General features: G+C 46.7%; 1 protein-coding gene across 9 annotated transcripts in view; it reads right to left on the bottom strand.

Moving 5' to 3' along the window:
* Positions 1 to 1,461: 1,461 nt before the first annotated feature.
* ZNF451 (zinc finger protein 451) overlaps positions 1,462 to 26,760 on the bottom strand; it is a 58,647-nt gene continuing 33,348 nt past the window's right edge. For all 9 annotated transcript variants that reach the window (XM_053286491.1, XM_053286485.1, XM_053286490.1 and 6 more), the window contains 4 exons: positions 16,995 to 17,125; positions 15,844 to 16,030; positions 6,815 to 6,877; positions 1,462 to 2,433 (listed from right to left, as the gene is read on the bottom strand). In XM_053286491.1, coding sequence (XP_053142466.1) covers positions 2,375 to 2,433; positions 6,815 to 6,877; positions 15,844 to 16,030; positions 16,995 to 17,125 — 440 coding nt within the window. In that variant the 3' untranslated portion in view covers positions 1,462 to 2,374. The remainder of the gene's footprint in view (positions 2,434 to 6,814; positions 6,878 to 15,843; positions 16,031 to 16,994; positions 17,126 to 26,760) is intronic.

Raw genomic sequence — 26,760 nt, 5'->3', positions numbered from 1 at the left:
ACAGGGATTATTCCTGAGGCTGTTTGACAGGATTTACAGAACACCCTCTCCCTCAGGGAGAATTCGCATGAAATTATATCCACATGGCTAAAAGCAAGACCATGTGGATATTGTTACATCAAAACTGTGCCAATGTACTAACAGCAAAAAATAAAATAAAAAGGCAGGATATGAGTGTGCTATAGCTAGAATTTGAAATGGGGAAAAATTGAGTGAAACAAAAATCACTTTACAAACGAAATTGATCAGTCCTGGAAACTTGTGACAGATCCATAAAGAGCAAAATGACAATGCAACTGAAGCAGACTTTGGAGATCTCCATTTACAGGAGATGCTGATTTGTGAAGTGGGGGTTATTTTTATTCATATTATTTCAAATCACATGAAAGGTGTTGAGAGAAATATTTCAGTACCTGTATGAGGAAGCATAGAAAGCTTTGGCTAATGTGAAAGATGTTGAATGCAAAACAGTGGAAGCTTAGAAGCAGAGATATTTGATACTGTTGAAGAGCAATATAGTTTATAGACTAAGACGCAGGCATGATTAAAGCACAGATTAAAAAGTGATAGATGGACAGCTTTCTTTCCCCACCCACAAAAAGAGCCAGACTAGTGCATTTCTCAATAGAAGATGACCAATCCTAAAGCCCTTGCATTCCCTCAAATGAAAACCACATGCTCACTATATCACAATTTTTTATCATAACCATACCACACAACTATTGTTCCCAGCAGTATTCATTGTGAAATAATCTCTGTCACACACATGGGCATGTCAGTGTCCAGGAATGTCCTATACAATAGCATTAGAAATGGAATAATGTCTGTGAGCACTGGAAATTATCTGTGGGAGTAATGTGGAGCTTTTTTATTGCTGGCATTAGTCACCCACTGGTGTTTACTCTAAAAACAAAAATAAACAAAACCAAAATAATTACGCATTGGCCACTTCTGATACAACACTGACCGGGGCTGCAAGGAGTTACACTGCAGCCCTGCACCAGCAGTCTTGGGGAGAGTGTCGGAGGGGGAAAGTGACAGGGCAGGTAAGAGCACCCACCCTGCCCCTTAAAGCCCCCCCCCCACTGCCTCTTGGGAGTGCACAAACCAGTTTGTGCATATCCCTACTGGAAGAGACAATGGCTCCTTTCAAATTTAGAGTGAGTGAGAGAGACAGGAAGTGACTGCTGGAAGAAGTTTGTAAAATCTCTTCAGTCTCAGAGAGTATACCACTCCCTAAGAAAGAAATGTCCAGGTTCCCTAATAGCCTTAGGCTGTGAGTTTCTCCATTAAACAAGCAGCCTAGAAATATCATGGAAACAGCTTGTACTTCTGTACAGAACACTATCCTTCCTAGGTCAACTGCTTACAATCCACTGCTAGGGGTATATAATCTTTTATTATATTTAAGGATGGTGTTCCCTTTAAAGAGGTATTTGGCAGAAATGAGGATATTACAAAAATAATTGATATTTTAATTATGCTCAAATATAGAATATGCTAAGAAATAATCACAATAAATTAACACTTTAGCCGAGAAAGACCTTGCCTTTCTAAAATCATGTTACTCAAATCTTGACAAAAAGTTTCCTGCAGTATTAATGACATTGGAAACAAAATATACAAAATCAGCCTAATCGATTTGGCATAGTATTCATTCTCAAAAATAAAATGTACATACAGAACAAAGAAACTGGTCACAGAAAATACCTACAACCTCAGTTTCAGTTCCCGAGTCACAGTGAATCCCATCACAAGTTTGCCTGTACACCATTAGCTACTGGATGTGTATCTTCTCTTTATGAACTGATAAAGACAGACAAGATGGTCCAAGAAAATTGGGATTCAGTACTTGTATCTACTGCAGTTAGATGTTACTTGTGCTAGAAATATACATACAATAGGATGGTAATCCCTCCCCAAAGCAGAAACATTCAAAACTAAACAAAACAGAGGAGAGATTGGAGAGGATAACTGAAAGGTAATCTTAGTTTTCAGACTAAATACTGGAAAAAAACTGAAACTTAAGTTAGTCTGTGGCTAAGTGAAATTGAAATGTTCAGGAGTCCTTATAATATGCTCCGTCCTACAATAATGTATGTTCCATTTATTGCTTCAGCAATAAAATGTGATGACCAATAACCAAGTGTGCAGTTAAGCATGCCCAAGTTTCACTGTAACCTATGGTTTCTTAAGTTTGTTAGGTTTTAAAGTGCCATTTATGCCTTCACAAATGTTGATCTGTAATTTTTTAATCCTTGTAAGATGATTAAAATGTAACTGTAATCTTTGTAATATGATCAAAAATGTAACTGTACATTTCAGTTACATGAAAGCAGCTTGGATATTTTAGTGCAGCAATCTCAGGACAATTTCACATTTCCTCAAGGCTTCGCCTGATTGCCTCTTGAAATTCTGCCTCTTCGTCTGCATCTGTGAAAGAAAGAAAAAATCAGAATCTGAAATGGCATTCAACAAGTTTAAAAAACCCAAAGATAAATTATGCATACTGGGATCTCTTAAAACAAGCAAATAAGAAACAATAAGATGCCCACTGTTTTGTGTACAAACCATATAGTGAGTATGTAACAATAATTTTATAATCAAAGACACTCTTAACCTAAGATAGAACAAAATATAACAAATGGAAATCACATAGATGAAACATTGCATTGGAGAAATAGTGAAGTCAATTGTGTGGGGAGTAACACAAATCCACAACAGTGACATGGTGACCTCCGTTTCAATCTTAGTCTTCATCAAATGGAGAACAGTCTTAGAAAAGTTCCATGAACTTGACAACAATAGTCCAAATGTTATAAAATCCAATAATGTGTACCGCCACCTCTGTTACTTCTAGAAAATTTATTGTTTTTTACCTTATTAGAATGTCACTATAAGTTGGCCCATTATACCCATTCATAAGCCTTGATGTTTAGTGAGCTTTCCCAGGCGGAGGGTGCAGTAAACTATTGTAAGATTTTGGGAGGAATGATTTAAGACATGCCTCCCAAAATCCGCCTCTGCATGTACACTCTGTACTCCAGAGTGTAGATCAATAGCATACATCAATATCCAGGCTTTAGGAAGAAGGGGTGCACATGGAGAACATGTAAGGCAGAATACACACAAGAGTGCACAAGCAATTCAATCCTTCCACCAAACTAGGGGCAACCATTTTATCCCCTCCACAATAAAATTTTTTTGGCTGAAGTACAAGCACAGCTCCTTTATAGAGCCCAACTTGGTATGCACTCTAACTTCTTTAAGGTAGAATCCATGCAATTTAAGTTCCTGAGGAACATTTTTCATGTACTCCTGTGTGTGCCTAGTGCTGTCCTTTGTCTGGAAGCAGGACTGCTTAAAGTAGAGGCCATAGCATGGGTTAATATCTTTGAATTCTAGCTAAATCTGGTTTTCCACCACATAGGTTTAGCCCCACTTGTGCTAATGAATACCTACCACTCCAGGTAGAAAAGAGTTGGAGGAAAGGCTGTATCATTATGGCTTCTCCCCTCCTGCACTGATAACTCTGGGGTATGAAAATGCCAGGGTCAACCGCAGGCAAAGAATATATGATATGGAGCATCAAATTGACCAGGGCTCCATTCCTGTTGGTGTCCATTTGGGCAACCAAGCTCTGAGCTTTAACCCTGCTAGATTAAAAAAATCCCCTACAAAGAATGTACTTGTCCTTGCAACTCAAGAGAGATTGAAACAATGGCACATGTGCTCTTTTAGTGTCAATTTTACCAAGATATATGGCATAAATATATAACTCCTTTTATTAGCTGTCATCCAGACTGTACAGAGTCTTTTTATCTCGATTATCTTTGACCAGAATGATTCAAGATCTTATAATGTGGCTAAATTCTGTTTAATAGCCAGTAAAATTCGCCAGGAGCTCATTAAGAATCATTTCTAGCTAATCTATCTGTTTAACCACTGTATCATAACCGTGTCGGTTTATTTTGCTGGGCTTCTGTTTGTAAACTGTACTGGTCTACATCAATAACATAGTGTCTTACAAACGGCAACTCTGACAACCAAGTGGCCGCCTTACAAATGTCTTCTATTTGGATGCCAGATAGATGCACTATCTATCTGGCTGGTGGAATGAGCTCTTATAGTTCGTGGGAGCTATATACTTCGTAAGTTAGAGAAATTACTTCCACCAGCCAGTGGGATAGTTGTTTTGAAGTAGATTGGCCTTTGGCTTTACTCTTGTAGGCCACAAACGTGTTTGCATTTACGGATGTCTTTAGTTCTTTTTAAGTAAAATAGGGGCACTCTCCTTATATCTAGTGTATGCATAGATCTTTCTAAAGGCATAGTTGGATTTCTAACGAAAGTAGGCAGTGCTAATGTCCCAATTCAGGTGGAAATCTGAAATCACTTTGGGGTAGTAAGGTGGGTCAATCTGCATGAGCACCTTGTCAGGATAGATTGAATCCAATAGCCAGGGATTATGGGAGTTGTAGGCCAACATCTGCAGGAGGGCCGAAGTTGAGCAGGCCTGCTTTAGGCATATCTGTTACGCGGTTGAAGACATGCTCAGCTGATGCAGAAGTGCCACTCAATGCCAAGTTTTAAAACTGTGCAGCCACTACAGTTTGTTTGTTTGTTTGTTTTCTATACCTCCCTTCCAAAAGTGGCTCAGGGCAGTTCACAAAGATTAATAATAAATAAATAAGATGGATCCCTGTCCCCAAAGGGCTCACAATCTAAAGAGAAACATAAGATAGACACCAGCAACAGTCACTGGAGGAATGCTGTGCTGGGGGTGGAGAGGGCCAGTTACTCTCCCCCAGCTAAGTAAAAGATAATCACCACGTTAAAAGGTGCCTCTTTACCAAGTTAGCAGGGGTTAATACAAGTTAGTACAATTCCCGTCGACTGAGACTGAGACATAGGCATTGGTGTTGAACTGTGTTTTCATAGAGTGCCGTGTGAAGCCTGAGAGCTCTATTTTTCAGTGTTTGGCGAGAAAATGACATGCAGATCTTACATACTGTATTATGCTTCTCACCCAGGCACAAAAGGCATGAGTTGTGGCGGTCTGTTGATGGTAATTTGCCAAATCCAAAATAACCAATGTCCAATTAGCAAAGAATAGTCAAGATACAATCTGTAGTCAAAGCCAAACAACTATGATCATTTTTTTCTTTTACTCACAGAACCCGACTGACAACCAAGGAGCCTAACCCAAATGAGGTGTATACTATGGCATTCAGAAAGGAACTGAAGAAAATGGTGCTCCAACCACCAAAGTAAACGGTTGCACTGAGTGTGAGTGCCACAAGAACCCAAACTTATAAATTGCAACAGATCACGCTACAGATCTTGTACTTTTATGACTGTAAAATTAACATGTTATTTGAGGCCAGAAGGTCCAATGATTAGAGTATAGGTCTTAATTTCAGTTACATCAGGGGTTGGCAACCTTTCAGAAGCAGTTTGCAAGTCTTCAGGGGCAGCTTGAGAATGGGTGCTGCCTGAAGTGAAGATGGCATCTCTGTCTCACTAGCCCAACCCTTGCATCACCTGGGCCGTGAAGCTTGAGCCCCACATTAGTGGCCATGCCCCCAAGTGCTCGACTCATGACCATGCTGGAAGCCTTGCATTGATTGCCACCTCTCCTTCCCAGCGGCATTCGGAGCTGTTCTCCAGCCTGCATGAGCTGGTCTGTCTCTTGGTCCTTCAGCAAATTGTTGTGCTTTGTCTTCTCCATTTCAGGAGCAGAAAGAGCACAGAAGTTGGTTGCTGGAGGGGAGAGCACATATGTGAGGAAGATTGGCCACTACAATGCCCATTGCCTGATTCTGGCTGGCATGTTGCTGCTTGCTGTAGCAGGCACTGGACATCCAGGATCAGTGGTGGTGGTCTCTCTCTTGCACATGCATATTAATTTTTTCAGCATATACATGGTCAAGACTAGAGAGAGAGAGAGAGAGAGAGAGAGAGAGAGAGAGCTAGCCAGCCCACTCAGAGAGACCCCTGCTGCTGATCCTGGATGTCCACTGCCTGCTATAGTGAACAGTGGCACACCAGACAGGGGCAGGCAACAAGCACCAAAGTGGCTTGTCTTCCTATCAGTGTGAGTGGTGCTTAAAATCACTTTGTGTGCCACTTTTGGTACTGTTGCTATAGGTTACTGACCCCTGAGTTACATGATCCCTTCTAACACAATTGTCATGAGAAGTTATACCTTTTGGTGCTGGTTCATACAGCTGGCAGTTCCCACATAAGGCCTGCTAGGATCATGCAGGACTGCTGGCAGGCTCACCTGATTTATACCAGCAATGGGAAACAGCACCAGTGTGTGGGGACTGTACCCACAGCTGTCATGATTTGTGTGGCCATGGCAGCTCTAAAAAAGGGCTGCTGCAATCAGGAAAATTGTAGGAGCTGCAAGTGTAGTCATCACAAGAAATGCTGGTTCATACAGTCAGTGCCTCCATGTGATTGTGGCTACATCATGAGCGCACTGGCAGACCCACACATTCCTGAAGGCCAATACATGAGTGCTACTAGTTATAATCTATTGGCCTTCAGATTTAGCTTTCCAATTAAAAGACAAGGAAATCAATGAAAGACTTTAAGCTGCCTTATGAATTTTTCACAAGACTACCATTTTGTGGACACTCTCTCTGGCTATATATATTCCAGATATATTCTAGGCTATTTCTTATTCATTATCATCCAACATAACTATTGTCTTTTTAACTTTGTATTTTTAATAAGACAAACTGGTCATACAATATACAATGTTATAATCAATTGCCATTCCTCTTATATGGAAATTAAGACATACCCTTTTGGTTCTTTGTTTCTTGCAAAACCTGTTGCATGGTCACTGAAGTATCATCTTCATTTTCTGTAAACAGAAATAATACTATTTTGACTGTAATATTTCAGTTCTCATAGCTGGCTTTCCACTTGGAAGATTGTTCATAACGGACTGCCACATATTCTTGTGTCTTCGTTCAAAAGACAATACCCTCAGATCAGTGGTTCCCAACCTGAGTTCCTCCAGATGTTGCTGAACTACATCTCCCAACATCCCCAGCCACAACAAACTGTAGTAGCTCAGCAACATCTGAAGGAACCCAGGTTGGGAACCACTGACTCAGATAACACATATGCAAAAACCCACAACTTATCACACAATAGCTGTGAAGATAAATTGGAGAATGGGAGAATAAGTATGCCTTTACATTATGGGATCTGGTTTGAGATACATCACTGAACTTTTCACTTTCATGCAGGAAAATGTAGGAAGTTGTCTATAAATTGCCAAGAGCACATTCAGATCAACCTCCACAACATCTGTATAGTATATGGCAATTGGGACCAACTCAGAAGTGTTCCCAGTGAGCTGAACTTGTAACCTTGTTTCAAAATGTTTTGCCCCCCACCCTCTGAACCCGAAATGAACCCAAACCTGAAGTCATTTCAGACACTTCCTTCACAAGGTAAGAAGCTGTACCATAGCAATTCACATGCTATATTGGTAACGCAAGAGTGAGACCTCAGCTCTCTTTAATAGGACCTTACAGTCAGGGGCGTATCTAGGGTAGGGCAGGCAGGGCACGTGCCCCAGGCGCCACTTGAAGGGGGGCACCATTTTTATTTTTTTAAAAAAAAAAAAATTAAATGGCTGCCAAAAACAAAATGGCCACCACGCATGCTCAAATGGCCTCTGCAAGGCCCTAGGCCATGCCAGGCCTCGCAGAGGCAACTTGAGCATGTGTGGTTGCCATTTTGTTTTCGGCTGCCATTAAAAAAAATTTTTTTAAATGACCATCGCACATGCTTAAATGGTCCCTGCAAGGCCCTAGACTTTGCCAGGTCTCACAGAGGCCATTTGAGTGTGCATGGCCACCTCCAAAATGGCCACCATGCCAATCTTTGCAGGCCCGAAGAGGCCCAAAAATCAGCCCAGGACGGGCTGCGGTGATAAATTAAGAGGCTGGTGGAGGGAGAGGGAACCTTTGCAGACACCCCCCCCCAGGCCTTTAGGAAGCCCCCCGAAGGGGCTACAGGTTGTTGTTTTTCTAAAAAAAAAATTAATATAAGTCATTGTACACATATTGAGTTTGGCACTATGTACAGAGAATCAGGGCTTGTGAATACTGAGCTGAAGCTTATGAGCTAGGATTGTATTCATTTGCTCTTACTTTGCTTCTTGTGATAACTGAGTTAAACGTCATGTCTTAATAATATGGCTATTAATGGTGAGTTTGTCTTTGAAGCAGTGTGAAATCCTTAGTATTAAGGCCCACTGGGAGTTTCTTGCTCTCTTTCTCTCATTTTAACTGTCTTTCTGAAAGACTAGAATATATTCCAAGCAGTGACACAGTTTACTCTGCATATCCTTTAATTATTTTCAGAGTATCTGGGAAAAGTCAAATTCTCCATTTCTTTTTAAAACTTATGTAATAGTGATGCTACAATGCATCTCTCTATATATTTCTCCTAGGTGTGCCTTCCAAAATGCGTCCCGGCAGCCCAGCTGATTGGCTGGGCTGCGGAGGCACCTGACTGGCTGGTGCACCCAGGAGAGAGGACAATTGGCTGGCGGTGCGGGCCAGGGCTGCTGGCGGGCCCAGCCTGGCAGCGACGGGTGGTGCGAGGGGAGAGAAGGTGAGGGGCGAGGCGAGGAGGAGGACTGGCCAAGGGGCGAGGAAGTGGCAGCGGTGGCAGGCCCCGACACTGGGGCAGGGGGTGGGGGTAGGGGGGGAGAAGTGGCTGGCCCCAAAGACGGGCAAGCGGCTCTCGGCAGGCCTGACAGGTGGCGGCACTCAGCCCGGCGGCGGCGGCAGCAGTGGCACTTGGCCCGCTGGCGGTGGCCGCAGCAGCACTTGGCCTGCTGGCGGTGGCCACACTTGGCACTCGGCCCCACCGGAGACTGGGCGGTGGGGGGGAGAGGTAGCCGGCCCCAAAGAGTGCACAGATGCTCTGTGTGGGGTCGGCTTGTAGTAGAGAATTAGACAAGCACTTCTGTTTAGTTTTTCAAGTACACCTCCACATAGTATTTGAGTATTTCATGAGCCCCAGCATACTGAAATTTGTAGTTTTCCAGCATTTTTTGGTCTGGCTACATCCACTGCTAAATAGTTTTTGAAATATTAAAAGATTAACAAGCTTGACTTGTATTTTTTTAGCTGATATTATGGTAAAGTTATCTGAAAGATGGGTGTCAGATGTTTGGACAGAGGGCGCAATTTCAGTGCTTGCCCTAGGCGCTATTTTCCCTAGATACACTTCTGCTTACAGTAACTGCTCCAGAACAATTGATTCAATAGTGAAGCAGAGGTTATTTTTAGGTTGGTGATAAAAAGGTCCATCTTTGCTCCAAAACTAGAGAGAGAGAGAAGTTACTTTATCATTCAGGAAGCCATTGAAGAATGAAAGAGAAGAGAGGAGTTCAGGATTGCTAGTTCTCCTTAAGGATGTGCATGAAAGTCAATTTGAAAGCTAAATCGCGGCACATTCCTTTAAAATGAATCGTTGGCACTCACCTGGATGGTCATTCTCTTCAGACGTATGGATTGTATCCGAGCATGATGGGTTGTCACAACCTACTGCTCCGAGACAGGGCCAATCAGAAGTTTTTCTCTCTCAGCAGAAGGGAGGGACAGCCCCCTCAGCCTTCAGTCATTAACAAGCAGTACGATGCTCCGGCTAAGAAAAGGCAAACACTGCAGAACAGGTAAGGCAAACAGAACAGAGAAGAGAACAGCAGCAGAGCAAACCCTGCCCCCTAAACAGTTAACTCTGAACTGCCCCCTCGAGGAGACAAAAGATCCCAGAATCAGAAAACACCACCCCACATAAATATGGGGTACAGGAAGAGAGGCGAAGAAGAGCAGGGAACAGAAACAAACACACAGAATGGGCGGGTCGGATACAATCCATATGTCTGAAAAGAATGACCATTCAGGTGAGTGCCAACGATTCATTCTCCTTCAGACGAGGATTGTATCCGAGCATGATGGGACATACCCAAACTGCTCAAATAATGGGCGGGAGCAATAAGACCGTGTCCCTAAGAAGGAACTACCCACTGCAGCACACGCCGACCAAAGGAGGCATCAGCAGAGGCCCAATCATGTAATGCCTCACAAAGGTTGAAAGGGAGGCCCATGTGGCGGCCCTACAGATGTCCACTAAAGGAGCCACAGTGGCAAGGGTCGCAGAGGCCGCTGCACTCTGGGTTGAGTGAGCTGTAATACCCTCAGGCACTGCCTCCCCCGCCGCCACATAAGCGAGTTGAATGGTCTGGCAAATCCAACGAGACAAAGAAGACGAGGAAACCTTCTTCCCCAACGAGCAGGCCCGAAAGGACTCAGAAGCCCTAACAGCCTTAGTGCGCCGTAAATAAATACGAATGGCACAACAAATGTCCAACTTGTGCCAGTCTCACTCCTTAGGAGAAGTGGGACTGGGACAGAAAGAAGGAAGCATAAGCTCCTGGGACCTATGGAACATGGAATTCACCTTAGGAAGGTAAGTAGGGTCAGTGCGCAGCAGCACATAATCCGGAAAAACAAGACACAGCCCTTTCCGAACTGACAATGCACCTAGGTCAGAGACCCGCCGAGCCGATGTAATGGCCACCAAAAACAAGACCTTCAAGGTAAGAAAACGCAAGGACAAGGTACGGAGCGGTTCAAAAGGAGCTTTTACCAAAGCCTTCAGCACCAAATTTAGACCCAAGTGGGAAAACGGTGGACTAGAGAAGGCTTCAGGACCGCAGCACCCTTGAGGAACCGTTGCACATAAGGATGCCCAGAGAGGGACGGAACACCCGGAACTTACAACACGGATGCAATAGCAAACAGCTGGCGCCAGATAGTATTGGGCTGGAGCCCCCTGTCTAATCCAGCCTGTAAAAAAACCAAGACCTGCCCTACGGAAGGCGACATAGGGTGCCCGCCCCCCCCCCGAAGACTTGCACCACAGAGAGTATGCCTGCCAGGTAGACTGACTAACGCGGACCGTGGAGGGGCGCCTGGAGGCTATAATGGTATCTTGGACTGCAGGGGAATAGCCACAGGCCACTAGAGAGTCCCTCTCAACCGCCAGGCATAAAGGTTGAGCCATGCGGGGTCCTGATGGAAAACTGGACCCTGACAAAGAAGATGGGGCCGACTCCCTAGAGGAAGGGGAGTTTCTGTTGACAGGGCGACCAGATCTGAAAACCATGGCCGGCGTGGCCAATGGGGTGCCACCAGGATGACCTCCGCCCCTTGATGACAAATCCTCTGAACTGTCCTGGACAGGGTGGCCACCGGTGGGAAGGCGTACAGAAGGCCCCGAGGCCACGGGGCCAGCAGAGCATCCACGCCCTCTGCTCCTGGAGACGGATACCTGGAGAAGAACCTGTCCGCCTTGGCATTGCCTGCCACTGCGAACAGATCCACCAAGGGGACCCCGAACCGCCGCACGATCATCTGAAAGACTTGATGGTCCAGGGACCACTCTGCCTGGTCCAACTGCGAGCGGCTCAACCAATCGGCAACGGTGTTGTCGATGCCGCTGATGTGATTGGCCTCTAGGGAGCACAGGTTCCTTTCCACCCAGAGCAACAGAACTTCTGCCACGCACATCAGAGGCCAAGACTTTGCCCCCCCCCCCCGACGGGTGAGGTGTGCCTTGGCCGTGGCACTGTCGGTGCGGACCAGGACATGGTGGTTGCGGATCTCGGGAAGAAACTGGGTGAGGGCCAGCCGAATTGCCCGGAGTTCTAGCCAATTTATCAACTGTATCCGCTCCTCTTCCGACCACTGGCCTTGAGCTACATGTCGACCACAGAGACCCCCCCCCCCAACCTAGAAGGCTGGCGTCGGTCGTGACCACCACACGATCGACCAGAAGGAAGCTTACCCCCTTGAGTAACGCCCGGGACGTCCACCAATCCATGGACCATCGAACCGAAAGGGGAAGAGGGATCCTGAGATGAGACCTGGAAGTGACTAGGTCCTGCACAGGGAGGAGAAGCCACTGGAGGGTCCGTGAGTGGAAGCGCGCCCAAGGCACAATCCCGATCGCTGAGACCATCAGGCCCTGAAGACGGGCTAGATTGAGAATGTCCGAGTGAGAGAGACCCCGAAGCCTCTGACACGCAGAACGCAACCTCAGTTGTCTCTCGGGAGTCAGAGAGACAGTCCCCTGCCTTGAATCAATGATGGCCCCCAAATGCTGAATCCGGTTCAGGGGAATGAGAGAACTCTTCTCGAAGTTTACCAGGAAACCGTGGGCCTCCAACACAGCGAGAGTCACCCTGACATCCTCCCATGCCTTCTGGGGAGACGGAGACCGTATTAAAAGATCATCTAAATACGGATACAGATGAATCCCCCTGGTCCTCAAATGCGCCACAAGTGCCACCATGATTTTGGTAAACACTCGTGGTGCAGACGATAGACCGAAGGGGAGCGCGTGTTACTGGTAATGTTCCCCCGCGTAAGCGAAGTGGAGAAAACTCCTGTCCAGAGGATAGATGGGGACATGGAGATACGCCTCCTTGAGATCCACGGAGGCCAGGAAATCCCCCCGCTGCAGGGCCATCAGAATGGTCCGAAGAGTCTCCATTCGAAACCGTCTCCACCGGAGAAATCGATTGACAAATTTTAGGTCCAGGATGGCCCTCCATTCTCCATTTTTCTTTGGAACTAAAAAGAGAATAGAATAGACCCCATGACCCTGTTCCTCCAGGGGGACCAACTCGACTGCCCGGATGGAGAGCAGATGTTGGATGGCTTTTGACCTTAGGGCATGCTTGACATGCTTGTGTGACCGAGGGGAGAGAGAAAAAACGATCCGGGGGACGTGCCAGAAATTCCAGACTGTACCCCTGGGAGACAGTCTCGCAAATCCAAGCATCCGCGCAGGTCTGCGTCCATGCTTGTGCGAAAGCCTCCAGCCTCCCTCCCACCTGTAGCTCCCGAGGAGAGTCATTGGGAGGCGGGACACTTGAAGCCTGGCTTGCAATACAGGACGGGCTGTTGGAACTTTGCTTGTGGCCGATCTCGAAAGGAGCCCTGGGGCTTCGGCCAATTGGACTTGTCTTGTTTCCTGTGGCGGGGACAAAAACTAGACCGAAAACCCCTGGAAGCGAAGTTGCTGGAAGTAGCAGGCCCAGAAGAAAAAGGTCTGCGGTCCTGACGTTGGGCCGCAGAGGGCATCACCTTTTTTCTATCCTTGGTCTCAACCAGAACCGGCTCTAGTGCCTCACCAAACAACTTGCCCCCCTTGAAGGAAGCATTGGCCAAATTGCTTCTAGACTTCTGATCCACCTTCCAATTCTTAAGCCATAGATGGCGTCTTACTGTGATATCAGAAGCAATGGCCCTGGCAGACAATTGGACCGCGTCCAACGAGCTGTCAGCCATAAAGGCTGAGGCCTTACCCAATTTGTTAAGGGCCTGCCAAAGAGCCAACAACTCCGGAGGGACCAGGGGAAGAAGCTCCTTGACCCAGAGCACTGACGCACGTGCAAAAATGGAGTTAGCCACAGAGGCGCGTAGGGACAGGGCAGATGCCTCATGAGAACGACACAAGGCAGCATCACATTTCTTATCGTCTGTGTTACGCAGCACCTCATCACCATCCTTCAGCAGAACTGCCCCGGTGAGCAGGGCTGCCACCTCTTTGTCCACAGGTGGGACCTGGAGCTTGTCCATGACAGCCCTCGTGGTGGAATAGAAGTGCCGGACACCAGGAGGAGGACCCTTACATTCCAAGGGGTGGTTCTACTCGCCTTGAATGATGTCTAAAAACAGCTGCGGGCAAGGGACAGCTACCTCTGGGGCCTTAAGAGAAGGCAGCACAGCAGGATCACCCCCAGCAGACTCCTGAGGCGCAGCAACAAGCCCTTCAAGACGCAGGGACTTGCGAGCCTTGTGCAAAAGCACAGGAAAATCTGGCTAACTGAACAGCCTGTAGGGGGCCTGAGTTGGAGGCAGGCCATCCCCCTCATCCCGACAACTCACCCTCCTCATCTGACTCAGAATCAGAACGATCAGAAGGAGCCCCTCCCCCGCCGAACTGCAAAACGGGGGCCGTCAGGGGAACGTGGGCAGAGGGACGAAATGAGGCACAGGGTGACAGAGAGGGAGGACCCAAATCCACAGGGGCGGCGGCAGAAACAGGCAGGCGAGACAGAGCAGAACCCTGTGAGGGCTCCCCACGCGTGCTCAAAATGGCGGCCGTAGGAGCTGAGGCGGGAATCTGGCTGGCTATGGCGGGAACAAGTTTCCCGAACTCCTCCGCCACCACCCTTCTCAAAAGGGCAGCAAAACTAGGGGGAATTTCCTCATCAAGCCCGGTGGCGGGCTCCGCTTCAGTCAGCGCCTCAGACGAACGGGGCGCTTTGCAGGCGGATAGGCAAGGGAAGGGGCGATGCTCGCTTCCCCTACCTGCACGCCCTCAAGCTCCTCCCGGGCGCCGCTGACCGACCCTGGTTCTAGCGGCGGCAGCGCGATAGGGACAGAACGGCTTGTCTCCCCTTCGGCTGCGGTGGGTACTGGCAGCTGAGCTTCCAAGACCGCCTGCGAAGCGCTGCGCTTAGAAGCGCGCGCCCCCGCCTTCTGCTCCTTCGTGAGCTTCTTAAATTTTTTCGCCTTGGGGGCCCGAGATATAGGCGCGGGTGATGTAGCCGCAGCCCACTCGGCGTGGCAAACAGCGGGAGCCACCGAGTCCTCTGAGAGGGAGGGAGAGGCCTCCCTCTCACAGCAAAGTTCCTGGCCTTCCATGGCCCTCAGGACAAGACCGCCACGGGTAAACCAACAGGCCGCCGGCAGTCGCGCTGTTCTAATGGTCTCCTCGAGACCCTGACTATCCCCTTCTCTCCCTCCCGTGTTCGCTCTTTTAAAAGTGGAAAAGGGAAGGAGAGAGAACCAGAAAAGGAAAAAAAGCAGTGTTGAAAAAGAGCGAAGCGAAATAGCACCTGCTGGAGCGAGACAGGGCAAACGACTGAAGGCTGAGGGGGCTATCCCTCCCTTCTGCTGAGAGAGAAAAACTTCTGATTGGCCCTGTCTCGGAGCAGTAGGTCGTGACAACCCATCATGCTCAGATACAATCCTCGTCTGAAGGAGAATGGAGAAATTACACATCCCACTTAAAACAGAGAGCAGGTCCATAACTGCTCCTCTGCTTGCCACCACTTCTATAATCACGGCGCCCCCCTCAAGCTACGTTCGCATGCCAGCAGGGCATTTTCAAGCTGCCCCCACGGGACATCAGAACGCATGTGCAGGAGCAGCTGGGAAACACCCTGCCGGTGCACAAGCATAGCTGGGGGAGTGCTGTGATTTCGGAAGTGATGGCGAACAGAGGAGTACGTATGGACCTGCTCTCCTTCATGTTAAAGGGGATGTGAAATCCCTCCATTTTAAAAGGATGTCCTGCAATTCGGTTCCCGAATCGAGTTTCATGCACATCCCTAGTTCTCTTATATCTTGCCCTGACCCTGAGGTCAGGAACAGACTGCTTCTCTCAAAGAAAACTTTAAAACAAGATAATTACTGTAAAGTATTATATTTTAAATAATGAACTGAGTGCAAGCATATCTGGTTTTTCAGTTAGAAATGTTGGAACTAGTTCTTATGAGTATTTTGAGGTGTACTCCTCAAAGAAGTAATTGCTTGCTTCCAGGATTCATATTGTAGAGCCCCGGTGATATTAAGCCTTAACCAGTTTAATAAAACTGTCACATATTGAATGGAAATTACTTGGAAAGCAGTTCAAGTGTACTTATTTTAGTGCATCAAAAACGATTTCCCTCTATTTCAAAAGTTTCTTTCACAAGCGATGCATGCCTGGTGCAAGGAATACCTCTAGCTATGTCTGAAATGCTGTTTAATAAGGCACACATCATGTCAGCATCAATCTTATGAGGGTCGAGAATGCGGGTTGCTCGTTGAGTCATTTTAAGCTGATCCTCTAGCTCCAGAAAGCTTTTATCTCCAGAAAGAATGGTGAAAGGAATATGTTTTGGCAGATGTTCATCTAGACGGCCCACCTAGGGAGCAGAACGTAAATTATGCAAAAGTCAAGTATACAACTAATGTGGAGACATTTAGTGAAAGGTACTACAAAAATTATATGACCGGAAATGACTTGCAGATCATCTAACCCAATCCTTTGCACTTTGATAGACTTATATATCAGCCAATGCCAGTCAGACTAAGCCTTACCCATCTCCAGGGAAAGATGGCCTTATCACTTGTGATATTTTTCTCATTATCTCACACTACTGGTGCTTCACACAGTATTGATCTTATACAAAATTATGTAACCATTTTTCCTCATCAGAAACAATTACAGAATATGTATAAATGCAATGAATGAATGAAAATGACACTATGATGCCCCCCGCTCCACAATATCTCTGGATATGGAAGGTTTTTTCCTAAAGCACCTGAGATGTCATTCATTCAGGTGAGGAGAAACCTAAGTATGTAGTACACCATTCTGGGCTCCTTGGAGGAAGAGCGGGATATAAATGTAATAATAATAATAATAATAATGAAAGCCGGAGGCAAAGACCATTGCCTAATGCAATGAGGAATCATACCTTGGGGGCTATGTGATAGCAACATTTTGGGGGGAGGTACAGAGGGCTTGAGCAGGAAGGAGAACTCAGCAAAATTGCCTCATCTGTTGTGTGCGTGCAGCATTAGTCTGGATGTCAGCCACTGATGTGCTACTATATCCATCTTAAGCAGCTTCAGCGCATTTTCAAAGTGACAAACAGTAATGTTTCTTTTAGTCATAAAAGGAAGAAACATATTTTGAGATTTCTCAGGAGACGTCTCATGGCCTGAACTCTGCCCTGGTTAAAGTGCACCACCACTGCCATCAAGCAAGCCAAAGAAAAAACATGAAAGAATGTTTGGGAAAATATCGCCCACAGCAAAAATTGAATGCTAGTGTACAGAAGTATTCCCTCTTCATCCTGTCAGCCCAGTGGCCTGAAAACTTACATGCACACAGATTGCAAAGTCAGCTGCCTCTCTCCTTGTACCGCAGCGTGGATGAAGGAAGAAACACCCAGTCTTGTTAAGGTAATTGAAAATTTTGCAATTCACAGGTGGCTTCCAGTTGTTGTGTCCACCTAAACAATGAAACAAGAAGGTAGCCGTTATCAGAAATCATACATAAGCCCTGCAGGGAGGAAGGAAAGACAAAATAGCTCTGTTCTATGTTGTCTTTCTCAATTATGTTAAGAAGTTGTTGGGGACCCCAACATTCAACCCAGAGCTACCAACCCAGAACTATATGGAATTTAGGCATGTGTCTAGTTCCATTTTATTAAGAAATGAATTAATACCTGGACTCAGGGTGAATTGACACCCCAGATCTCAACTGGTCTGTGAGGGAAGAGGTGATCCAGCATTGTATTGTGAAATGGGTACTCAAGGAAGCAAAAAAGCCAGGCCAGAACAATCCAAATGCTAAAATGTGACTCACTATCAGATAATGTCTGTGGAAGAGGCCAGAGGCTGATCTCCCCTTTCCTGTTGCAAAAAGTCTATGTTAATCTTTGTCAATGATTGACTCAATTGCTCTCTAGAAATTCAACATAGGTAAATGCACACAAATAAAACACCTATAGACTTTAATTCTTACTTTCCTAACACTTTAACACCTTTTTGGGATGAGGCTAGCAAATCTGGGACAAGAGAAGATGCCCATTTGCAGCTCAGAGATGCAGATTTGCCTTGGGCAATGTCCCCCCACCCTCTAAGCGCACAGTTTACAGAAGATGAGATTCAGATCTCTCTGGACTGGCCAATATCCTGAATAATTAAAAGACATTATCCAGAAGGTAGCAGCATGTTGTCACCTTTTGGGACCCAGGAAAGATGATGGGAGATCAAAGGAAGATAGAACTATAAAGAATAAGGCTTACTGGACAGAGAACTAGCAGTCTTGTGCCTACACGCAATCTTCTGCCTACAAGCAAGACTTGCTCATGAGTAATCCAAGAGTTTGCTGCCCAAGCCGCGGGGCTAGAGGCAGGAACTCTGTCCATGGACAGGAACTGTCTGTGACTTCCACTGCGCAGTGAGAAGTCAAGACTTCCCCAGCCATGGTGCCCTGACTCTCAGCCGTGCTCTGAGCAAACTGCATGCCTGATCCAAGAGCTCCTGTCCCCAGCCAAAAGCCTCTCTCCTTCAGCTGAAAGATCCACCATTCTCAAGCCTCTGATCCTGGTAATATGCTGCCTTCACAAGCCTTGGATCCCTACTTTCCTCCTCCTTACTAATCACTGCTACCCCCTTCCTAAGCCCCACCCCCTTCTTTCTCTGCTTCTCTCTAAATGTTTTATTTAGGATTTGTTAGATTATTAGATATATGTAGTTATTGATTGCACACACATATGTTAATTAGGCACATTACATTACACCTTGAATCAGAAACATGTTTTTAATGTGGATTATTTTATCCTGATGAGCAACTTTTTATAATAAAGCCCATTGAACTTTCTGAGTGTGTCTCTCTATCTCTGTTTGCGCGTCCAGATCCTACATGGTCACAATCTCCAAGAACCAATTCAGTTTGTGTATGATGTGACTTTCCCTCTTTCCCTCTGAGCATGTAAAGAGTGTGAAACCAGGTATAGTTCACAACAAAGTCTTCTGTTCAATTTTCCCTCTTAAGTGATGGGAAAGAGAACTGGAGTTATAGAAGATTGAGAAGCAATAGTTCAGCAAGATACTTTATATTCTTCTCTAGGCTGTGGCCAGCATTTGGAAATACATACCTAATTGAGAGAGGTGAACAACACCAAAACTAATGGGATGCATTTCTACATACTCACCACCATCAGAACATAAAGAATATCAAGGTTCTCTGGCTATTTTAGGATTAAAGTGTGACCAGTCAGCAAGAATCTATATATATATTTCTCCTGGGTGTGCCCGGGAAAAATGCGTCCCGGCAGCCCAGCTGATTGGCTGGGCTGTGGGGGCGCCTGATTGGTCCTGGCGTACCCAGGAGAATTGCCTGGCTGGGCGGCTGAGGAGGCAAGGCGGCGGGCCCGGCGGCGGCGGCAGGCCCGGCCGCGGAGGCAAGGCAGCGGGCCAGGCCACGGCGCAGGCGGCGGGCCAGCTAGAGGCACAGATGCTCTGTGCCTGGGCCCACTAGTAACTCATATTTTCCCATCAACAATGAGATTTAGAAACCTATTTAAAATGAAAGTGGGGATTCTGAAGAGCCATGGGAGCTATAAAATTTAGTTGTGTTCCAAATGTAGCTATGTTCCTAGATGTTCTGATTTACAAACAGTGAATAGACTTGGCTGGCTAGTTCTCTCTCAGCCTAACCTACTTGACAGGGTTGTTGTGAGGAGAAACCCAAGTATGTAGTACACCACTCTGGTCTCCTTGGAGGAAGAGCGGGATATAAATGTAATAATAACAACCACCACCACCACCCCCAGTGAGGCACTACCTTGGCATGGTTGTGGGGCTTGTGTGCTCTGAGGAAGGTGAGAGCTATGCCAGAGGTCCAACCATACTGGACAGGTCTCACCAGAGGAGCCAGACAAAGAGTGCCTCTCCCATCAACAATATGGTGAGATGTAACTTTAATAAATCTATACCGGATCGGTCGTCGCCCGGGTCAACAAGGACCGCACCAGATGCTATAGTCCCTGGACATCTGGTGGCAAGTGGGCAACAGGACTCAGGATCTTCAGTTGAGCAACCAGGGTTGGAGACGGCAAGGTTACTGGAAGAAACATCGCTTAACAGAAAAAAATATACGAAAAATGCCAACAAGGAAATAATGATCTGCTATTACAAGTCTAGTCCAACTAGAAGAGGTTATTTAAAAAGAATGTACCAAATTTGGAAAGAGAAGCATCCAGATACAGAAATAACAGAACAAAGGCTAGCAGACCAGAGAAGATTCATAATCAGAAATAAAGTATTCACGGGAGTTGAGCTGGAAGAACTGCAAAGAGCAACACAGGCTCAAGATATGGAAGAAGAATTACCACCAATTGAAAAAGTTGCTCAGGTGCAGATGGAGGAGGTGTTGGAAATCGAGGATGCCACTGTTACTGAACTGTTTCAAAATCAAAACCAGGCTACCGCCCCTTTGCCTTCACCTCAAAAACCCAAATGCCGTTTAACAGAAAAGCAACAAGAACTAAAGCAAAAAATAACTGAGCACATGAACCAAACAACCACCAGGGTTCGACTTCCAGCTCTAAAAACAGTTGCCAAAAAACAACTCGCTCAGGCATTAAAAGATGTCAATGCTGCACTTGCAGAAATAACCAATAATTTGCAAGAAACAAACCAACTAATGTACAGTGCAGCAACAATAACACCACAAGAACTCGGATATAAGATCAGTGGACCTGTAAAAAAAAGAAAGTAGTACATTACCTAAATGGAAGATTAGATTAGAAAATAAAATCTCCAGGCTTAGATCAGATGCTGGTAAATTGAAAGATATGAAAGACAAGAAGCTGAAGAATGAAAACACCAAACAGTATCTGATCCAAAAATACCACCTAGATTCAAAGAAAATTAGAGAAGTCCTGGAAATAATAAAGCAGCAAATAACAGCAGTGTCAAAGAAGATTAGCAGGTATGAAGCCAGAATTACACAACACAGGCAGAATCTCCAATTCCAGTCGAATCAGAGACATTTCTACCAAAGCATAGAAGGAGAAACTGCAAGAAACCTAGAAACACCAAATAAAGAAGAAACGGTGCAATTCTGGGGGAAATTATGGGACAATCCAATAGATTATAATAAAAAAGCAGGATGGATGAAAGAGGTCGAAAAATGTAACCAACAAATGCAAGATCTAATAATAACACCAGAATTAATAAGTGAAAGAGCAAAGAAAATTAAAAATTGGACTGCGCCAGGTGACGATGAACTGCATGGCTTTTGGCTTAAACACCTAACAAGCCTTCATAAACAACTATCAAAACAGTTCAATCACATTTTGCAAGGAGGTGATATTGAACAATGGCTAACAACTGGGAAAACCCATCTCATCATGAAAGACCCAGCAAAAGGTGCAGTTCCAAGTAATTATAGACCGATAACCTGTCTGCCAACCATGTTCAAATTATTAACTGGAATAATAGCAGATGAAGTGATGCAACACTTATTAACTAACAAACAGCTTCCAGTTGAACAGAAAGGAAATTGCCCGAACACCAGAGGCACAAAAGACCAGCTGCTGATTGACAAAATAATTTTAGAAAACTGCAAGAGAAGAAAAACCAATCTAAGTGTTGCATGGATTGACTACAAGAAAGCTTTCGATTCATTGCCTCACACATGGATACTAAAATGTTTAGAAAAAACAGGTTGCTTACCTGTAACTGATGATCTGGTAGAGATCCGTCGATATCCATAAGAATGGGTTCTGCGCCTGCGCAGGAGCCACACAGTAGCCATGCCTGAGCTCGTCGAAGCGTCTAAGCCACACCCCACGCTGCTGCGTGCTATTTAAGGCGCGTAGTCCCTCAGTTCTTGGACAACCGCCGCGGAGGACGATCATCTATCAGGTGAGTTCATCCATGACAAAGGAAAGAAGATCCGAAGAGGAGAAGCCACACACCAGTACGCACAGAGACGCAGCACTACTGCAGAGGGGAAGGTCGGGAGGGTCTTATGGATATCGACGGATCTCTACCAGATCATCAGTTACAGGTAAGCAACCTGTTTATCTGGTTCGAGATCCGTCGATGCCCATAAGAATGGGTGTTTAGCAAGCTCCAATAGGAGGAGGGAGCAGTAGTGGCTAATGTAACACCTGTTTTAATACACTTCTCCCGAAGGTAGCCTCTGCAGCAGAGCGTACGTCTATGGCGTAGTGTTTTATAAATGGGATTCTGAAGACCAGGTAGCAGCTTTGCAGATGTCCCTAAATGAGACCCCAGAAAGGTGTGCAGCAGAGGAAGCCTGAGCCCTGATGGAGTGGGCTTTAATGGCCTCAGGAGGTGATTTATCCTGTAGACGATAAGTTAGCAGAATGAGTTCCACCAACCATCTGGACAATCTTTGTCTGGAGATAGGAGAACCTTTGTTCGGTCCCGTATAGGATATAAATAGACAAGTGGACAGTCTAAAGGGTTTTGTGCGATTCATGTAGTATAGGAGGGCACGACACACATCCATAGCATGTAATGATTTCTCCAAGGCAGAGGTAGGGTTCCTGAAGAAGGTAGGTAAGATGATATCCTGGTTTAAGTGGAAGTTAGATACAACTTTTGGCAAAAACGCAGGATTGAGGCGCATGCGGACTTTGTCTGGGTGAAAAATTGTGTAAGGCGAGTCAACCCTAAGAGCTGTCAGTTCACTAACGCGTCTTGCTGACGTGATTGCAATCATGAAGGCTTTCTTCCAGGAAAGTAGTTTGAGGGAGGACGTGGCCATGGGTTCAAAAGGAGCCTGAGTCAGTGAAGACAGGACCAACGATAGGCTCCATGGTTCTACTGGCGTCTTGACTGCAGGATATACTCGAGACAGGCCTTTCAGGAAGGCTTTACTTAGTGGATGTGAGAACAATGTACTTCCATCGTGTCCAGGATGGTATGCGGACAAGGCAGCCAAGTGGACCTTCAGGGACACGTTAGCAAGACCCTTTGTTTTCAAAGATGTAAGGTATCGCAGAACTTCACGGATTGAAGCTCGCCGAGGGAGGAATCCTTTGGTGCGTGCATAAGCCCTAAAACGGTCCCATTTGTGTTTGTAGTTTTGGCGCATAGACTTCTTACGCTGATTGAGCAGAATATGAGTTAACAGATTATCCTCCAGACAGTCAGATGAAGGGTTTGAATGTCTGGATGCAGAACGAGACCTCCATCCTGAGTGAGGAGATCCTGATAACAAGGCAGGTCCTTGTAGCAGTTCTTTGCCAGTCTGTGTACTTAAGGAAACCAAGATTGTCTTGGCCACCAAGGAGTTACTAGGATGCAGTTGGTCGGGTTGGAAAGAAGGCGGGCTACTACCCTGGGTATTAACGGCAAGGGGGGGAATATGTACGGTGTTTCCAGGGACCAATCCAACTGAAAAGCATCCCCCAGTGAAAGATTGTCGTGGCCCGCTCTCGAACAGAAGCGGTCGCATTTCACATTTTCCAAACAAGCAAACAGGTCCACAGAGGGCCTCATCCACTGGCTGAAGAAAGGAGTTATCACGTCTGTCCTGATTTCCCATTCGTGCTGGCGGTCCTGCAAGAAGACCCTGCTGAGGTCATCTGCCAGAGTGTTGTCCAGACCCTTGATGTGTACAGCTAAGGGATAAATGCGGTGTAGAATACACCAGTGCCACATTTGTACACTGAGAGCACACAGGCTGCGGGAGACAGTCCCTCCTTGTCAATTTATATAGGCTTGAGCAGTTGTGTTGTCCAGGTGGATTTGGACAACTTTCCCATGAAGTATTGGCAGGAAGGACTGCAAGGCCTGGAAAACAGCCAGAAGCTCGAGGAAATTGATGTGTAGCTTGGTCCGTTGGAGGGACCATTTCCCTTGAATCTTGTGGCTGCCGCAATGGGCTCCCCACCCTCGGAGTGAGGCATCTGTGGCCATCCACACTGAAGGGGTGGGAGACTGGAAGGGCACCCCCTCGAGTAAGTTCCTGCGGTTTGTCCACCAGGTGAATGATCGAAGGACTTCTGACGGAAGCAGAAGGCGTTTCGATTGATTGTCCCCGATGGGGTGAAAAACTGAAAGAAACCAGAGCTGAAGTTTCCTCATTTTGAGTCTTGCGAAGAAGATCACCGTATTGCAAGATGCCATTAGACCCAATAGGCGTTGAATCACCCTGGCCAGTTGTAGAGGTCATTCTTGAATTTGGGAGATAAGATTCTGGATGCAGGTGAATCTGTCCTCCGGGAGGAATGCCCTTTGTTGCACCGTGTCTAGGAGTGCTCCTATATAGGAGAGTATGGGTGTCGGGGTCAGGTGCGATTTCTTCCAATTTATTTGGATACCCAAGTCGTGGAGCAGGTTCACTACATAATGGATGTGCGAAACTAACTCGTTTTTGTCTCTTGCAGACAGGAGCCAATCGTCCAGGTATGGATAGATTGACACACTCCTGGTCCTTAGATATGCGATCACCACCGCCATACATTTCGTAAAGACCCTTGGGGCGGTGGACAACCTGAAGGGCAATACATTGTATTGAAACACTTTGTCGCCGACAGCGAATCGCAGGTATTTGCGATGACATGGACGTATATTGATATGAAAATAGGTGTCCTTGAGATCCAACGTCGCAAGCCACTTTCCCCCCTGAAGTAGTGGGAGGATCTGTTGCAACGCCATCATACAGAACTTTTTGGTGTGGATAAATTTGTTCAGGCGTCGGAGGTCCATGATGGGGCGGAATAGAACCCCGCTTGCCTGTCTGCCCATGACACCGGGGCGATAGCCCCTTTCTCCAGAAGCTCCCTCACTTCCTGAAGCAGTGGCTCCGAGGCAGGAGTGAGTCTCATCCCCATAAAACGTGGGAGAGTCCTGAATTCGATCGCATAGCCAGAGGATACGATCCTCAGGACCCACCGGTCCGATGTTATATGGTGCCACGTGGGGGCATGGCTTGCCAGCCTGATTAAGGGCTGGAACGGAAGGATGGAGAGATCCATTAAGGCAGATGGAGGAGCCCCCACTGGTGGGAAAGGGGGGATGTGCGGAGATAGGAGGCGGGCAGGTGTCAATGGGCGAACCAAAATTTCAAAGACGCTTTGGGGCATCTTGCGTCTTTGGTCGCTGGGATTGAGGAGCCTTCTTTCTCTGATAGAACTGGCGACGTTGGTAAGAGGAGTAGGGCTTCCTAAAGTCACGTCTATCTTGAGGCTTGTAAGAAGATCGGAATCTGCCGTAGTTGTTTCGGTATGAAGAGGACGATGTAGAGGTAGAGGATGAGCGGCAAAAGTTTTTGCAGTGAATTTAGATTTTTTAAGCTGCTCCATCGTAGAATCAGTTGTTTCACTGAAGAGACCAGTGCCGTCGAAGGGCAAGCCTTCTATCTTTTCCCTCATGTCCATCTGGAGGCTGGTAGATCTCAGCCAAGCATGTCTTCTTAATGTTATTGCTGCAGTCATTGCCCGCGATTCACTCTCAGCCAAATGTTTCGCAATACTGAGCTGTCTGCGTGTTAAGTCTCCGGAGTTCTCCAGGGTTTGGCGGAACTTCTTCTTAGAGTCTTCAAAGGAGAGGCAGTCTATATCATTTTCTAAATCTTCCCACAGGCCGTGCGAATATTTAGCAGTGCATGCCGCATAATTTGCCACCTTGATGGAAAGACATGAAGTCGAATATATCTTTCTTCCTAACAAGTCAAGCTTCCTGCCCTCCCTGTCTGGAGGCACTGTGAATCTCTTGCCAGATTTAGATGCCACTGCACAATCGATCACCAAAGAATTAGGTGCCGGGTGTTTAAAGAGATAGCCGTTATCTTTGTCCTGAATTCTGTAGAGGTTTTCTAGTTTTTTTGAGATTGGAGTAGAGGTATGCAATACATCCCAAGCACATTTAGCCGCCCTTGTAATCACCGGTAACATTGGTAGGGCTACTGGAGCAGTCGATTGTATTTTCAACATAAAATTATACACAGGGTCATCAATAGTGGCCAGCTGGGAACGGATATCCAAGCCCAGCGCATCCGCCATGGCCCGAATTTGCTTGTGGTATGCTTTCATTTCATCGTTTGGTGAAACGTAGGTCACCGGAGCCACGTCAGTTGGAGGCTCCACAATAGAACTAGCGTCTTCTGGATCAGATTCAAAATCAGAAGACCCATAATGTTCTGAGGGAGAGGCAGGTGGCGGTTGGTCACCCTCACCGCGATGACGGGTGGTTTGAGTAGCAGCAGTAGTCAGAAGTGGCAGTAGATCCACTTGTGTGGATGCAGACGCAAACCGGATTAACGACATCTGTGTGGCACGGTGGATCACTGTGGAATGGTGTGTTTGAGTGGACACTGTCCCAAAGGTGGTAAAGGGGTGAGAAGGTGTAACCGGTCTCCAGGGCAGGTTGCCCTCATCTCTATAAGGACCAGCTGGAGAAGAGACTCCTAATGAAGGGTGGCGGTACCCACAAGAATGCCAAGGTGTTTGAGGTAAGCGGCTGGGGGATGAAGAAGCAGGAGGTCGTGACGAAGGAGCTGTCACTTCTTGAGCATCTAAGCCAATTGACGGGAAGCCAGTGAATGTCGAGCGGCCGCTCGATGTCGAGTCCAAAAGCGATAGAAGTGATCGAGTAGCAGCTGGTAGAGTTTCCTCAGCTTCAGCATCGACCACCTGGAACGGTGGTATCGGCGCTCAATACCGAGGAGTGACTTGAGTTGAAGTCGAGAGGACTGGAGTGTGCAATGCTGAGGGAACAAGTATCAAAGCTTGTGGTGTCGAAGGCGAAGCAGAAGATGCTACGGGCGTAGGAGCTGGAGAAAGACTCCTTGCTGTCGGCATCGAAGGCTGTGAAGAGCGAGGAAGAATCAAATCTTGCTCGGTGTCGCACGAAGTTGATGCATGTGCAAAGACAGTCCCGGCGGATCGCTCGGCGTCGATTACTATTGATGTCGACGTGTCCGAAACGGGAAGCTGGAGAGTCGGGTCATCAATATCGATGATCATCGATGTCGAGGGAGTCGGCAATACTTGTGGGACCAACGTATGCGTCGTGGACTCGGTCGATGTCGAAGGTTTCGGCGTGCTAACCGGTATCAATGGTTGAGCCGAGGAAGGAGACGGCGTATGGACCC

This window comes from Hemicordylus capensis, chromosome 1 (genome assembly GCF_027244095.1).
Source record: "Hemicordylus capensis ecotype Gifberg chromosome 1, rHemCap1.1.pri, whole genome shotgun sequence".
NCBI lineage: Eukaryota > Metazoa > Chordata > Lepidosauria > Squamata > Cordylidae > Hemicordylus > Hemicordylus capensis.
Note: the sequence above shows the minus strand (reverse complement) of the source record. Positions and strands in the feature narration are given on the sequence as shown.